At 51.4% G+C, this 17,072-nt stretch overlaps 1 protein-coding gene across 12 annotated transcripts in view; it reads left to right on the top strand.

Moving 5' to 3' along the window:
* PTPRT (protein tyrosine phosphatase receptor type T) overlaps positions 1–17,072 on the top strand; it is a 1,101,260-nt gene that overhangs the window by 1,052,704 nt on the left and 31,484 nt on the right. For 6 of the 12 annotated variants that reach the window (XM_043884327.1, XM_043884325.1, XM_043884324.1 and 3 more), the window contains 8 exons: positions 2,794–2,830; positions 4,122–4,219; positions 6,517–6,576; positions 7,508–7,624; positions 10,181–10,335; positions 12,647–12,782; positions 14,847–14,996; positions 16,488–16,661. In XM_043884327.1, coding sequence (XP_043740262.1) covers positions 2,794–2,830; positions 4,122–4,219; positions 6,517–6,576; positions 7,508–7,624; positions 10,181–10,335; positions 12,647–12,782; positions 14,847–14,996; positions 16,488–16,661 — 927 coding nt within the window. The remainder of the gene's footprint in view (positions 1–2,793; positions 2,831–4,121; positions 4,220–6,516; positions 6,577–7,507; positions 7,625–10,180; positions 10,336–12,646; positions 12,783–14,846; positions 14,997–16,487; positions 16,662–17,072) is intronic. The other 6 variants (XM_043884333.1, XM_043884332.1, XM_043884330.1 and 3 more) reach the window with 1 other exon arrangement.

The following is a 17,072-nucleotide window of genomic DNA, read 5'->3' as shown; positions in this document are numbered from 1 at the left end:
GTGGTAGGCACTCGATAAATGCTTTCCAGACACACAGTAAAATAATACTAGCAAAGGTGTATGTGTTAACCTCTAGACTACTGCCTGACACATGGTAACGGTCATCTATTAACTCACTTAATCCTAACCAGAAGGCTATAATGTAAACGCTGTTATCCCCATTTAACAGCAAAAAATCAATTAAGGCATAGGAGGTTAAGTAACCTGCCCCAGACCACACAGCCCATTAGGAACAGAGCCAGGATTCACACCCAGGCTGTTAAATCCGGAGTCTGAGCACATACCCACCATGCTCTGCTGCTTTTCGTTCTTTTTAAAAACTTTGTTTTATTGAAGTACAGTTGCTTCACTGTGTTGGTGTGCGTTTCTGCCGTCCAGCACAGTGACTCGGTTATACAGCTCTTTATGTTCTTTTTCCTGTTATTTTCCCTTGGAGTTTATCACAGGATATTGAATGTAGTTCCCTGTGCTAACAGGTGTGTATGTGTGCTCAGTCGTGTCCACTCTCTGTGGCCCCGTGGACTGTAGCCCACCAGGTTCCTCTGCCCATGGAATTTTCCAGCCAAGAACAGTGGAGTGGGGTGCCATCTCCTACTCCAGGGGATCTTCCTGACCCAGGGATGAAACCTGCATCTCTTGCATCTCCTGCACCGGCAGGCAGATTCTTTACTGCTAGTGCCTCTATACAGTAGGACCTTGTTGTTTCTATATACATAAATAAAAGTCTGCATCTGCTAATCCCAAACTCCCAGTCCATCCTTCCCCCACCCCTTTCCCTCTTGGCAACTACAAGTCTGTTGTCTAGGTCTGTGAGTCTCTTTCTGTTTGTAGATATGTTGATTTGTATCTATTTTGGATTCCACATATGTGACATCGTATAGTATTTGTCTTTCTCTGACTGACTTTGGGCTTCCTTTGTGGCTCAGCTGGTACAGAATCCGCCTGCAATGAGGGAGACCTGGGTTCAATCCCTGGGTTGGGAAGATCCCCTGGAGAAGGGTACGGCCACCCACTGCAGTATTCTGACCTGGAGAATTTCATGGACTGTTTAGTCCATGGGGTCACAAAGAATCAGACAAGACTGAGCAACTTTCGCTGACTTACTTCACTTAGTATGATAATCTCTAGATCCATCAAAGTTGCTGCAAATGGCATTATTTTGTTCTTTTTTATGGCTGAGTGGTATTCCATTGTCTAAATGTACCACATTTTCTTTATCCATCCATCTGTCCACAGACATTGTTTCCATGTCTTGGCTATTGTAAATAGTGCTGTTATGAACACAGGCTACATGTGTCTCTTTGAATTATAGCTTTGTCTGGATATATGTCCAGGTGTGGGATTACTGGATCATATGGCAACTCTATTTTTAGTTTTTTGAGGAACCTCCATGCTGTTCTCCACAGTGGCTTGCTCCAGTTTACATCAACAGTGTGGGACTGTTCCCTTTTCTCCACACCCTCTCTAGCATGGGTTACTTGTAGACTTTTTTAAGTGTAGACCATTCTGACTGGTGTGAAGTGTTGATTTGCATTTCTCTAATAGTTATATGCTGCCACCCTGGTGGGTCTCTCTCAAGAGCTTGTTTATTGGGCATCACTCTGGGTTTCACACTGTACTAGGCTCCACAGACAAGTTTTTAAAACTTAGGAGGCAGTGTTTGTCCCCAAGAAGCTGACAACTTTCCAGAGAAGATAGGACCACTCATACAAAGAGTCCAGGTGGGTGGATTGATTCCTGATGGTTCATCCAACCACTGTAGCCATGACATTGGCCTTGGGTTGGGACTGACAGTTTATTTGTTCATTAAACTTTATGACTTGTTTTCTCCTGAGATTAAAAGTGAAATTTCAGGACTTTCCAATAACCTTTCCACTAGCAGGCTCCGTATTTGGCATCTATATCTTTTAGACGTACCCATTCCTTCATTTGTTTACTCATTTAGTCATTCAGTTATTACTGATTACATTCATTGTCATGTATTAGATACAGATCTGTCTCCAAAACTTGAACTTCTACCCAATACGATACATTTCCTCTTTGTAACAAGAGAGGGGACCCTCCATGTAGTCCAGGCCCAGACAGAAGAAAAAGTCATCCTCAACCTCTCCCCAGTGATTAGGCTGATGAGGCACCAGAGTAACCCCACATCAGAGCCCAGCAGGGTCTACTGAAGACCCTGAAATGTACAGGAAAATGTCTCTGAACTAGAAAATGACTTTATCAGTCTCTGGGTCCCACCCACCTGGGGCCCCCTCTAGTGAAAGGAACTTCCGTTCCAAGCCCAGCCATGTGGCAGAGAGGCAGTGTGGCAGCCTTCCCAGTTTTCTTTTTCTAATTGTTACTAATGCAAGGAGTCAACAATGCAATTGTTGTTTTCTCTCTGGTGCCCTTTGGGGCCTTGCACAGTGTTCTGCATGTAATCATGGCTCAGGAAAGGCTTGGTGGTGGGTGATGTCCCACAGAAACCTGAAAATTCCTTCTCCACCTCTTTCTGGGTGTGCCTGGCCACAACTGATGCTCATCCAATCTTGACTCCCAGTTCATGGCTCCAAGGCAAGCCTGTTTGGGGCCCCTCACAAGGAGCCATAAGAAGAGCTAACATTTAGCGATTGACTCAGCATTTTATATGCATTAGCTTATTTAATCTTAGCCGCTTGTCTGGGAAATGTCTAATGCTAGCCTCATTTTGTTTATAAGGAAACAAAGCCAGGGCAAGGATAATTATTAGTACTGTGCCGTTTGCAAGCTTAGACTAGAGGCCCTTCACTGTGCTTTTCTCTTCTCATTCAGGGGTACCATCGACCTCGGCACTACATCGCAACTCAAGGTAAGAGTCGAAAGGGCCCTTGCCTTACAGGGGGAGTGGAATAAGCTTCCACCAGCCAAGACGTTACATAGGAGCAGGGCTGGAGAGGCTCCAGAGGTCTTTAGGTTGTCCGTTTGTTTGTTTGGGAGGGAAGGAGGTGACAGGTTCAGCAATGGAAGCGGGGGAGGGACGTAAGGGAGAAAGGAGGGAGGTGTCACTGGGAAATGGTCAAGAAAGATGGGCCCTGGACCAAAAGCATTGCCCTCAGGCACATGCCATCAATATCCACCGCCCCCAACTGGAGCTGATGGTGCCTTATCTCCTCGACGGATGTACACCTAGAAGAGACAGGAGGCCGACTCTCCTAGAAAGCAACTTACTAGGGTGTTATCAGAAGATCTAAAAATGACTCTCCCTTTCAAACTGTTCTGGGAGGAGATCCTGTGTGTGATTATATATGTGGGCAATGACATATATAAAGATACCTACCTTTCACAGTGGTATCTACTAGGGAAACAAGTGAAAAATCTTCAGTGCCCAACAAATGTTAGATTGGTTAAAGCATGATAGTTCTATATTATGGAAAATTATGAAAATTTTCATGGTAAGAATTTTTAAGGGCATGGAGAAATGCCTGGAGTAGATATAATGCTTCTTGTAGTAAATACATAGATATACATTTATATAGAGAAATGGCCTTCCAAATTTTGTATCAAAAGGATCTATTACTCTTGTAATTTTAAAAACAATGAAGGCCCAGGACATTAAAAGAGAAACGTCCAAGGAAATTGCTTTGGACTCTCAGATCCTATATCCCATTTTTTTTTGCTTTTTTGCCCTGCTTTCTGCCCAGGCTCCAGGCAAATGCATTCGTCAAGCTGAGAATTGGGCCTCTTCTGTTTGTGTTCTCAGCATCTGACTCCCGGCGGCTCCTCTGCCCTCTCACCCCACCCTCACGTCAATTTCCTTCCCAGCTTTCACTGAGGATCTAGAGCCCAATTTTTGAAAATTCCCTTAAGCTATGTTATTTACCCCGAATACAAGATGGTGGGTCGGTGGAAAAGTGGAGCCTCTGAGAGGAGTCTGAGCAGGAGGACAATGAAGAGGAGAAGCTGCAGGCATGCAGACCCTACACGTTGGAGCGTGGCTCTTCTCATGCCCCAGTCTCAGCTACTTGGGTGTCCGACAGGGAGGGCTGACCTCACTGTTATTCATCCATCCGGAGCCTTCACTGACCAGCCGCGAGGGACAAGCCTCTTGCCTGTTTTCTGGCAGTTTCAGCCTTTGACCCTGTCCCGTTCTCTGTTGGCAGGTCCCATGCAGGAGACCGTGAAGGACTTCTGGAGAATGATCTGGCAGGAGAACTCGGCCAGCATCGTCATGGTCACAAACCTCGTGGAAGTGGGCAGGGTAAGCCCCTCCCGCAGGTGCCTGGATAGAGGATGCTGGCTGGCAAGCCACTGCCCAGCATCTGTCTGTTCCAAGCGCCTCTCGTTCCACATTTCACCCTCATGGCCCTGACGAGGGAGAAATCCTCCCTCCTTTTCCCACTTGAGGAACAAAGGTCTCTACCCTTCAAACCCCACCCCCCACCCCTTTCTCCACCCTCACGCTCTGCTGATGCCGTCATCTCGTAGACTGAGGAAATCACAGCCATTAGATGTGAACTCTCATCTTCACACCGCAAAGCTGCATTCTACTCGTGTCTACAACCATCTTCTCATTCTTCCCCTCTATTATCGGGCTGGGCCATAAGGCCTGGCTGTTTCTGTTGACCTTCAATGGTAGACTATTGGCTCATTCTTATGGCCCAGTCTCATATGATAGAAGAAGTGACTCTTGCCCTTTCAAAGGCAATCCTAGTGCCCTGAATCACAGATTCCACTCAAAAATTTCTCATCCTTCCCCCTCTCACTTGGAAAGTAATTCTTTCCCATTGCTAGATCATTCTCCTCAGTATACAAACACCCTGAGTACCTCCCCCCTTAAAAATGGAAAACAAGCAAACAAAACTGCTTCCTCTTGTCCCTACTTTTCCACCCAACTCTGAAGACCCACACACAGGTTCTGCTTCTTCACTTCCGTTCTCTTCCACCCACTCCAGCAGCTGTTCCCTCCATCCCAGCATCAGTCAGCGTCCCCAGCATCCTTCATGTCGACACATCCAACAGCCATGTCTCTCTTCCCATGGTATGCAGTCTCTCAGCAGCATCTGACCCTCTGTTCCTCGAAGCTTTGACATTCTTCAGGGTCCAGACCTTGGTCTCTCACTGTGTTCATCTTGACTCTCTCCTCTGTGCTCCTTAGCGACTCCTAGGACTTAAAAATGGGACTGCTCTTGCCAACTCGCTTTCACCTACTTGATAAACTGTGGCTTGTGTGCTGTGGGTGGGCTGCTGGGTTTAAAGGCAGGGTTCACAGACACTAGAATTAAGAAGGGCTCTTTACCTATCACAGGCGCTAACTAAAGAGTGCGCAGGTAAGTTTTTGTTTTGGAAAGAACCAGATAATCCAGTAAAATTAAAGGAGTCCCAGCCTCCCAGATAATGGGCAGGGGGAGGATCTGGGCTGTCAGTCATAATTCAAGGCTGTGGACATCTCATGGCCTAATAGGAGTTTAGGGCCAGAAGAGACTTTGTCCTTGAGCCCACTCTTATTGAGTACATTCCCCAGTTTTACAGATGAGGGAACAGACCCAAGGGGCGGAGTAATTGCTATGAAGTCATTCAGACAGAACCCAGCCACTGTCTCTTGACTCTTGACTCTCATTCTAGAGGTCATGATCAAGACTGCTCCCCAGGGACTCTGGCCCAAGGAGCAGCTACTGTGGACCACACATCCAGCCCAGGATTTAAGAAATCGGAGGCACGTTCTAGCCTGTTCTACAGATGTCCCCACTGGAGACAGATTCCCTTGATTATGAGTCTAATTTGATTGGGGGAAGGGACTGGAGAGCCATCTCTTCATGGAGTTCCGAGAAGGAGCCAAGTTCTCTGCCAGACACTGGATATGCATTATTTCACTTTATCCTCCCAGCAGTTGTCCGAGACGATGTTCCCGGTCATTATTCAGACAGCCTGGCTTTGCATCCTGGCTCCCCCCTGCCCCTTACTGACAGTTAACCCTGAGCAATTTTCTTAGGTTCCCTCTGCTTCCGATTCCTCATCTGTAAAACAAATAGGGCTAATGATAATATCTACTTCATCAGAGTATGGTGACCAGTCATTAAAGTAATCTGTGTAAAGCATTCGTAGAAGATTTAGTCAGCAGGGCTAGAGGGGGTAAAAGCCATTAGACAGTGTTAGCTACTGTTCATCACAGGAAGCCGATTCAGAGAGGTCTCGGGACTTCCTGGAAGCTACACAGTGTTAGAACAAACAGTGCATCCACTTGCCTCCACACCCTGTTGCACTAAACCAGCATTTCCCTAAGTGGGTTCCATGGGCTGCTAGTCTGCAGGATGCTTAGCTAGCAGAGGGTTCCATGGTTAAATACGTTTGGGAAATGCTGTGGACTCTTCGCCCCTTTTGGAAAAATTGCAAAGCACGTTAGCGTTAGCACATTCAACCAGCTGAGCAGTCCTGTAGCAAAAGCGGCCTACTTAACGTTGTTTAATCCAGCATTTCCCAAACTCATTTGACCACAAAACCTGTTTTTGTTTGTTTTTGTTTCTTTTCTTTTTTTTTTTTTTACCTAACACCTGTCAGCACGCAGCGGGACACACTGTGGGAAATGCCACTCTGGGCCGCGCGGCGTCCCCTGGAATGGTAATACTTTTGTTCTTTTAAGGGGCAGACCATCTCTTTCTCCTCCCGCGGCATGTGACTCACAGTCAGGTGTGGGGTTCGCTTGTTCACGGCGTCTGCACCCACGCGCGGGGCAGAGAGCAGCGGCGAACGTCTTCCTTCAGAGCCCAGCACCTTCCTTCCTCTGCCCAGCCACGAGCCTTTCTCCTTCCGGCCCACAAGCCCCGCCTCCTAATGTTAACGTCCCTCTCCCAGCCAGGTCCGCTTCCACCTCTGCACTGCTTCCCACCTTTTATTCTCATCTCTGCTGATACTACTCAGCTGCCCCAGCCTATCACAGAAAGAGGACTCTGCCAAGGGCAGAAAGCCGGCCACGTGACCTTGGACGAGTCACCAAACCTCCCAGTTGGAGTGTGATGCTCACCGGTACCATGGGGAGGCCTCACCCAGATCTAGTTGATCTCTTAGTGTGATCATGGGTTTGAAAAGTACCAGGATCTCTGCCGAGGAAGGTACCCCGATTATTCCCCACAGCTCCGGCTCCTCCGGGAGCCAGCCTCTCCCTGTGCGTTTTGCCCCTCCCCAGCCCTCCCTGGCCAGCTGGGAGGGCCTCCCTGCTGGCTCAGTTGGTAAGGAATCTGCCTGCAATGCAGGAGACCTGGGTTCGATCCCTGGTCGGGAAGATCCCCTGGAGAAGGGCCTGGCAACCAACTCCAGTATTCTTGCCTGGAAAATCCCATGGACAGAGGAGCCTGGCGGGCTACAGTCCATGGGATTGCAAAGAGTCAGACACAACTGAGCAACTTAACAGTTTCCCTTGGCCAGCTGGGAACCCCTTGACTGCAAGTCCACTGAGGTCGCCGTGGAGTTTATTAGGACGGGAAGGCCAAATGAGACGGCCGCTCATACTTGGCCATCCGCTCACTCGTACTGTCCCTGTCCTTTCCTGCAGGTGAAGTGTGTGCGCTACTGGCCCGATGACACGGAGGTCTACGGAGACATCAAAGTCACCCTGATCGAAACAGAGCCCCTGGCGGAGTACGTCATCCGCACCTTCACCGTCCAGAAGGTAAGCGGCCCTGCGGCCGTGCACAGCCTGCCCCCCACACCGGCCAGCTTGTTTCAGGACTCGCGGTGACCGAGGGGCTGCTCTGCCCCCATCCTATACTGGGCACCAGGGGGAGATCAGGAGTCAGCATAGATGTGGATCCTGCTCCAAAGGATCTCACCCCTAGCAGGAAGGACAGATGGAATTCACTAGATTAAGGGACAGAATAAGGACATACAGTGATAAAAGTCACAGAGGAAACATGCCAAGGGGGGAAACAGAAATCCACAGGAGGATGAGGTGATCAGAGAGGGCTTCCTGAAGGAGGAGGCATTTAAGCAGACAATGTAGGGCAAGAAAGAGCCAGCCAAGGGAAGATCAGGAGGAATACTATCCCAGGCAGGGGGAAAGATGCATGCAGAGTTTGGAGGGGAAAGAAAATCTTGACGTGTTCTGGGCCTGTGCTTCTCAACTGTGGGTAACTCTGTCCCACAAGTGTCTGGAGTCATTTTAGTTGTCAAAACCATAGTTGCCATTTTATCCAAACACTAATATTGATGATCCGAGTGGCCACAGGCCTGAGGTTGCAAAAGCACTGGGACGTCAGTGCTTTGAGAACTGTACACTAAGCCCAACCCCACTGCACGTCCATGAGGGTAAACCATCATCCTGGTTTGTGCCAGGACCACCCTGGCTTTAGCACTGAAGGTCCCATACCCTGGGAAACCCCTCAGTCCTGGGCAAACTGACCATCACTTAGTCACTGAATGCCACCTGCCCATGGCCTGCTCCCAAGGGGCGTGGCTCCTGTGTAGCCGAGAACAACTCTCTGAAGCAGGGGTGACTGTGAGCTGTCCCAGCCAAGGTCAAGGGAGCTGGGGAGGGGTGCACTGGCCCAGGAAGGAGCATCCGGGTGGGCATCAGTGCCTTCTACACAGCCCCCTGACCCACCCACCCAAACCCATCCTCCGCGTAGCAGCTGCCGTGATCCTCCCCAAGTGCCCATCTGCTGATGCCCTTCCCCTTCTGTGTTACCACCTGGGAATCCTCCCTGCGGCTCCCCAGTGCCTCTGGGATGAGGTCTGACTATGGCTCCCCAGTGCCTCTGGGATAAAGCGCGGAGGTCTTACAGTGGAATCAAAGCCTTCCAGGATGGAAGCTCCCCGCCCAGCTTCCCATTCCCTAGGCCCCGCTGCCCGTCATTGCCTGTCTTCCACTCTCCTCGGGAGCTGCTCTGAGCTGTTTGTGATTCTGTTCATGTACTAGGCTAAGTCCTGTCCCCAAGCCTTTGCCCTGGCTGCTTCTTTGCCTCGGAATCCCTCTCTCTCTTCCACTGGTTATCACTCAGGCCTCAGTGTATCATAACATTAGGAGGACAGACTGTGGAGCCAGACAGCCAGGCTTTAGATTGTAACTTTACAGCTTACTGGTTGTGTGACCTTGGACACATTCCTTAACCTTGCTTAGCCCCACTTTCCTCATCCCTAATATAGAGATGATGATATGAGGATTAAATGAATGAATACATTGAATTCATCAGAAGAGTAATAGGCACATAGCTGATGCTTCATAAACATCAGCTATATATTTTCACTGTTAATATGTTTCAAGACTCAGATCAGGCACCTCTTCCTTCAGGAAGCCTTCTCTGATTTCCCCTCTCCCTAATGGGCTTACACACTCCTTTCTGTACTTTAATGGAATTAAAGGTCCACTTCGGGGCCTGTCTCCCCCATTACACCATGCTCTGTTCCAGGGACAGGGACTATGGTTTTATTTCCACCTTCCTAGTGCCTAACACAAGGCTGGGCACAGATAACCCGCCCTGAATATCTTTTAACTGGAAAAATGAGCAATCAGACAGCCTTCCTACTCAGCGCCTCTGATATCTGCAGGAGATTGCTAAGTAGAGAAAGGTGGTTAGGGGGCACTTGACTGTGGACCAGCTGAGAACCACCGTTTAGCCTGGAGTGGGAAGGGAGGGGAAGGCTGGGAGCATGAGACCCCGCCGTCCCCATCAGCCGGAGAAGTGCTGCTTTTCTTTGTATCATCTTTTATCATCCCAAATAAGAATCTGATTCATAAAGAGGTCTGCCTTTCTGACTGAAAGTCACGGAAACTGTGGTTGACAAGACTGGAGAGCTGAGGAACACCGTCCTCCGACCCTGAAAGGCCTCATGTTCCCCTGGAAACAACTTGAACTTGGAGTCAAAGGCTACCATTTTTCTGAATCTGTTCTGCTGCATATAAGTCCCATAAAGCATTTAGCAAAAGAGGGTCCCGTGGGCAAACAGCGTGGGTGTTATCAGACCCCTGGGAATTCAGCGCGTAGTTAGCACAGCTCGGGCTCTGAGAAGTCCTGCAGTGGAGTGGTCAGTTTTACCATATGCACTTCCCAAGTTCCCGGATGTGGCCGATGCGGAATCCCTGCAGCACCTGTTAACCCTCTGAGGGCCTTGTCCTCCCTGACGGCAGGGAGGCTGGATGCGGCTGCTCGTGGTCTCGGGGCTCGCCGTGGGTGCTGGGCAGGGCGGGTGGGGCAGCAGCTGGAGGAACAGAGGCCCCTTCCCTCCTCAGAAAGGCTACCACGAGATCCGGGAGCTGCGACTCTTCCACTTCACCAGCTGGCCCGACCACGGCGTCCCCTGCTACGCCACCGGCCTCCTGGGCTTTGTCCGCCAGGTCAAGTTCCTCAACCCCCCGGAAGCCGGGCCCATTGTGGTTCACTGCAGGTAAGTGAAAGGCCCCGCACCAAGCAGGGAGGCCCCTGCCGCTCTGCCGTCTCTGTGAGGGGGTGGTCCGGTGGCCTTCGTTCTTTGCTCTAAGTGCGCCCTGCCTGTGTCTCCTCCGCCCAGCCCCTTCTGATGAGACCAGGGTCCTGAGGTCTAAACCACAGTAATAGTAGCAGTAGCAGTTGTTACCGTTGCTTTTGCCCCGAGGGCACGGACTTGGCACCTGCCTCACATGCACTTCACCCATGTCACTTCATTTACTTCTCACCCAACCCTGAGAGGTGGCCGTTGCTATCATTCCCATTTTACAGATGAGAAAACCAAGGCACTGAGAAGGCAGATGCTTTGTTCAGGTCGCACAGGTATGACATGGCAGAACCAGGGTATTAAACATGATTTTTCCCCAGATGCTCCCCCTCAGCTCCTTGGTATGGTGGTGAGGTGCCCCCTGGAAGTATGCTTTTCTTCATTTCTGTTATTTTAAAAATCAGTTGCTGGCCTACAGGATCCTTCATAGAGAGAAAATGGACAGTGTCAGGTTTTACCTTATTATGGAAGAGGGATATTTTCAGCTGTGACCCAGAAAGTCACATTGGGAATGACAGGCACGTCTTAGAATTCTGGATGGAGGTGCAGTGTCGTGTCAAGGGCATTCGGAGTAAGAGGAGGGCGGATGTCCGGACCCGAAGGCCACCATGCTCGCTCCCTCCCTCCCAGTGCCTTTCTTTCCCAGTGAGACCTTGGACCCAGTCCATCTTTACAGACCCTGCATGCTCTTAACTGCATGCAGGTTATTTCTGCCCTGACAGTGTCCACGTCACTCAAGGTCTTGAGCCAAATCAAGGAGAGACAGCACGGGCTACGGCTGTCTCAGAACCCCTGTCTCGGGCAGTGTCCGTGTGCCTTCATCACAACAGCAGAGTGTGAATCGGAAACCCCATTCTGCAGATGAGGCCACTGAGGATTTGGAGGGCATACTGATCACCCTCTGGACTCTAAGCATTCCACACATATCTCTGCTTTACATCTCATGACAATCCAAGGGCAGTAAAATGTTCACCCTCAATGGTTGGATGGTATCATTGACTCAATGGACATGAATTGGAGCAAAATCCAGAAGACGGTGACAGACAGAAAAGCCTGGCGTGCTACAGTCCATGGGGTCACAAAGAGTCGGACACAAGTTGGCACCTGAACAAGCCCCATATCCCAGAGAGCAGCCAGAGCAGGCATAAGGAAGAAAGGGAGACAGTGGCAAGTGTTTATCAGGCCCTCCTTGCATGATACCCCATGTCTGTGTCTCCATAGCAGCTCACCCCGTCACACCTGAGCAGAGTGGTACCCAGTCCCAAGGCTGTCCTGAAGATTAGATGGGTTGGCCAATGTATACTCTGTGGGTTTCCTTCATGGGTCAGACGGTAAAAAATCTGCCTACAATGGAGGAGACCTAGGTTCGATCCCTGGGTTGGGAAGATCCCCTGGAGAAGGAAATGGCTATCCACTCCAGTATACTTGCCTGGAAAATTCCACGGACAGAGGAGCCTGGTGGGCTAGAGTCCATGGGGTCACAAACACTCACTAACACTCACTGAGTGATACATTATGTACCTAAGAGAATTCCAGACATACAGTGGGCACTTAAAAATAGTACTCTTCTCTGCGTCTCAATGCTGTCCCCTCCCTAGACTGTTAATCCTTCAGGGAAAGAACCATGTCTGACTCATCTTTACATCCTCACTCCTGAGCCCAGCATCCCGTGCTCAATAAATATTTGTTGACTAGAAGTAGCAACCATTTATGAGAAATGGCTCTGTAGCCAGGCACAGGGCGAAGCAATTTGCACACATTGTGCTTTATCAACATAATTTCATGCAATTTACATGTATTGTGCTATTAATGCTGTTATTATAAGCCTCATTCTATGGATGAGGGTATTGAAACCCAGAGAGATTAAGTCACTTACTCAAGGTCACACAGCTAGTAAGTGGTCAAGTCAGGGTTTGATCCCGAGGGTCTGACCCCAGGTAGTAAGCGCTTAATTGCTATGTGAAGCTGAAATAAACCGATCAGTCCTCCCAAGCATCCCGTAGGAAGGAGTGTTATATGTGAAAAAACTGAGGCTCACAGAAATCAGGCAGCTTGTTCAAAAGAGAGAGTGGAGGCTCAGTTTAATCACTTGCTCAGGGTCTCCTGGCAATGCTGGGATTCTGTCTGAATCCCAGACAGAGTGTCCTGCCTGTCTGCAGGGTCCTCAGGGACAGAGCTGGCCCCACCCCAGGGTCCCTAACTCAGACCCCATCCCTTCTTGCAGTGCTGGAGCCGGGAGGACCGGCTGCTTCATCGCCATTGACACCATGCTCGACATGGCTGAGAACGAAGGGGTGGTGGACATCTTCAACTGCGTGCGTGAGCTCCGGGCCCAGAGGGTCAACCTGGTGCAGACGGAGGTGAGTCCCGGAGCAGAGGCTGGCCTGGCCACCTGCAGCCCTGACCGAGGAAGAGCCGGGGTGGAGGCATCCGGGCATGGAGAAACGGGAGGCGCTGGATACGAGGCTGGCTATGGTGAGACCATCACAGAAGCTAGGACAACCCTGCCAGCCTCAGGTCCCCCAGGTCAGGGACTCCCACCAGTGAGGATGGTGCTGGGGGCCCCATCTCTGAGGGCATCTAAGCAGTGACTGAGTGGCATGTTTCAGGTATTCTCTGAATAGGGTCCCTGCCTTGGGTGAAGGAGAAGAGAGAGAAGGACAGGACTGGCATTGACTGAATGCTTCCTGTGTGCAGAGGATCGCGTGAGGCCATGCAGGAGTGGCTCACTCGGTAAAGTTACTGAGTTCCCGAGCCAGCCTCCAGGGACTCCGAGAGAGAGAACGCACAACCCCTGCCCGCAAGGGAGAGGCGGGCCTCCAGGCGTCCGGATGGAGAGCCCCAGATGTGAGGGACAGGGAAAGGGTTCATCTTTATTGCCGAGCTCCTGCTTTGTGCCAGGCATCACCCCAGGCCCTCTGTATTCAGGGTATTGTTTCTGCTCCTTAAAACAACCCTCAGGGGTAGCTCCTGCTAGTACCCCCATTTCATAGATGAAGAAAGTGGGAAGTGGTGTTCCCAAAGCTTGACATAGCCTCACAGTGGTAGGACTTGGGACCCGGTGATGTCAAGACCCACGTGCTTCCCCCTGAACCGCACCGTCTCCCTAGGAAGCCTTTTCTGCCAACCCCACTCCTGGAAGCCCTGGTCTACCCATCTTCTGGTTCTAATGCAGCTGTAGGTGCCCGGGCGGCAGAACTGGGGCAGATAGAGAGCTGCATCCATCATCAGCCTGCAGGGAGAAATCCCCCACGGCCCTGGGCCTGGCCGGTCACTGCTGGCTCTGCAGGCAGTCCCCTCACTTACAGTCTGTTAGACCCTAGGACCCTGCTGTGGGCTCCGAGCCAGCTCCCACAGGCCGGGCTGCAGGCTTCTTGGCGAGGCTGCTAAAGCCGAGAGGCTGCTTTATCTGTTCGGAGGTTCGTGCACGTGGAAGGCAGTCTGCTGCCTGGCCTTAGATGCATCATGGTCTTTGCTGTCAGGTGGAGGAGACAGATGTTCTAATAAGAGCATCATGATGCCTCTGGTAAACATTTCATATAAAGAGATGGGCTAGTTCTGCAAAATAGTCACTCAACAAATGTTTGTTAGGGGCCTGGAAGTAACAGCACCAGCTTCTGCCTGGTGGGCTTGGAGCAGACTCCCGAGGGAATGAGACCTTGGAGGCATAGAGAAGGGGGCATGGTGTCCAGGAGGATTGGGGCAGGTGCAAAGAGCTGGGCTGGCAGAAGCGGGGTGACCCATGCTTCCAGAGCAAAGCCTGAGACCAAGAGAGGAGAGGAGGGCCAGTGGTCTACCTGGGGGCTGATTCCAAGACTCACTGGTTGGCGAGTGGGGAACTGAAAGAAGGGCTCGTTAACACTGGGAAGGTATTTTACAAGCTGTTTGACCCTGTGGACAGCTGGAGCCCAGTTCTGCCGGGGGAACTCTGAGGTGGTGAGGAGCAGCTCTTCAGGCCTCCCACCCAAGAGACAGAGAACGCAGGCGTTCACCCCCAAGTCTCCACCTGGCATTGCTTGAGGCCTCCTCCCCAGGGCAGGAACTACTCAGGCCTGCTGGCTCACCCTGCACACAGCCCAGGTGTGCCCTCCAGGGCCAGAAATAAAGGCCCTCGGCCTGAACCTCGGAGGATTTGCAGTGAGCAGCCTTCAGCAGGGAGAGCTGAAAGCTGATGGGCCACGGGCTGGACACCATTAGCCCCTTTCCAGAAGTTTCTGATTCTGTCTTACACAGGGAGCAAAGCTCAGCTCAGACAGCTACCAAGAAACACAGCTACTTGGCCCTTTAGGTCGTAGGGTAGAAAGCAGTGATTCTGCAGCATGAATCACGCCCACCCTTCAGAGGCGCAGGGATGGACTATGGACAGCAAGCTCCAGGCCCTCCTCCTCCCCTGATACCCTGACTCTCCCCACTCAACCTGGCAGGAACAGTACGTGTTCGTGCATGACGCCATCCTGGAAGCGTGTCTCTGTGGCAACACAGCCATCCCGGTGTGCGAGTTCCGCTCCCTCTATTACAACATCAGCAGGCTGGACCCCCAGACCAACTCCAGCCAGATCAAAGACGAATTTCAGGTATGAGCACATCCCAGGCTCCGTGACCCAGCCAGCCTCAGTGCCGCCGAGCACAGTCCCGGGGCTTCCCTTGCAGGAATGGCTGTGTCTGTATCCTTCCAGTGTCAGCCCCTGAGAAGGAATTTCAGAACAGAAAGTGCGCAGCCATGAGCAACTACCCCCCGGTCAGTCACTCAGTGACTGCTGACACCCGGGTCTTGTTTTCTTTTTTTTAATAAAAAAACACTGTGTTCTGGAACTCAGGTCTTACTTAGTTCTAGTCCAGGTTGTGGGTGGAGACAAGTTTATACACACAGGTGTGAATTTCATGCTCTTTCATCCCTGGAAGGACTCAGGTTGTCTCAATATTTCTGTACAGTTGGAACGTGTCCTTGATCCTCACAATTCAAAAGTGGGGTCTCAAGACGAGCGACACCAGCTTCACCTGGGAGCTTGTTAGAGACGCAGAATCTTGGGTCCCACCAGACCCGACTGAACGAGAGTCTGTGATTTAACAATATCTCCGGGTGATTCGGATGCACATTAAACTTTGCAAAGCGTCATCTGAGGGCACAGCTCAGACAGAGCAGATCTGCCCCTTGGAGCCCAGAATGGTGACAGCTTCGGTCTGGAGGCCTGGACTTGAATCACTGAGTGAGCCAAACCAGAGTCCAGCCCATTGTCCCGAGGTCAGTGTAAGGTCTTATCTGGGCAACAGGAGCTGAGAACAGGCAGGGGGAACAGGGACACTTCAGGACTAAAGGGGCCAATGCGGGTCCATGGTCCCATGGGCAGATACCCCAGCCGGGTCAATGCCTAGTGCTACTTCCAACAAATAGACTTTGTTGATTCCAAGTGGAGACTGAGCACTGAATGGGGGAAGGATGGAGCACTCAGACCCCTGATGCTACACAGAGATCTCGCCTGTTGCTTGGGGCCATTCAGTTCTGGTCCCACACTTGCCGGACTTACTCTGCCAAACACAAGCCCTGAAACTTTGTACACATGCTGGAGGTCCCTCCCAGGGGGTCCCTCACCAATCCTGGGCAACTCTTCTAAGCATCCTTCCATTCTCACACATTCTGCCTCCTGGGCATGCTGGCACAATCCCTCCCCTCAGTCTGTGACACTTCAAGTGAGGCTTAAAAGTCATTACGGGATTCCCTACCCCCATTTCCCACCTTGTGACCTCTGTTCCATGCAGAATGGCTGAGAGGAGTAACTTAGGTCAAATGATGAACAGGTGTTCAGAGACTGGGTCTGAGCCCCCACGAGGGTATGCCATCCCTGCAATTTTGGCCCTGCGGAGGTGTCCTCCAGCCCCTGGCAGAGGCTCTCAGCCCCCAGGGCCCGGATCAGTGAGCAGGAGATGACAACGTCACCAAGGACGAGAACAGTCCTGCGAAAGGGTTTGGAGGGCAGGCTTGGACGATGGATGGAGGGAGGTCAGGCTGAGTTTGTTCAGGGGAGACTGTCTAAGCCATGCCTGCCGACCTGCTTTGCACCCCTCAGACCCTCAACATCGTGACTCCTCGCGTCCGGCCCGAGGACTGCAGCATCGGACTGCTGCCCCGGAACCATGATAAGAATCGGAGCATGGACGTCCTGCCGCTGGACCGCTGCCTGCCCTTCCTCATCTCGGTGGATGGAGAATCCAGCAACTACATCAACGCAGCACTGATGGACGTGAGTTGAGCCCTGCTGGGGAAAGCTCCTGGCTGGCATTCCCAGGAAAAGTTTCTTCCGGAGGGGGAGGCAACTGCAGCCCAGGAGGATGGGCCCTGGCCGCCCCCCTTCCCCCCACTCCTCCCCCAACCCCGACTCCAGTCAGCCGCTCCTTCTGATCTTGTTGGTCCCAAAAACATTTCTCCCCCTGAAGGCTCTGGTACAAACCTGTATCTAAGCGCTGTGCTTTTAGCTGCTTTGCATTTATAAAGATCCTGGATCAAAAGCTTAAAGTGAGTCCCATGACATGACAGTGAGGCTACAGACCTGACCGGTCCCCCTTCCTGCTACCTACAAGCTGACTGTCAGCCTGAAGTTCAGTTCAGGAAACATTCTGCATGCCAGCCAGGTTCCTACTGTTCCATTAGCGGC

Source organism: Cervus elaphus, chromosome 23 (assembly GCF_910594005.1).
Source record: "Cervus elaphus chromosome 23, mCerEla1.1, whole genome shotgun sequence".
NCBI classification, from domain to species: domain Eukaryota; kingdom Metazoa; phylum Chordata; class Mammalia; order Artiodactyla; family Cervidae; genus Cervus; species Cervus elaphus.
Note: the sequence above shows the minus strand (reverse complement) of the source record. Positions and strands in the feature narration are given on the sequence as shown.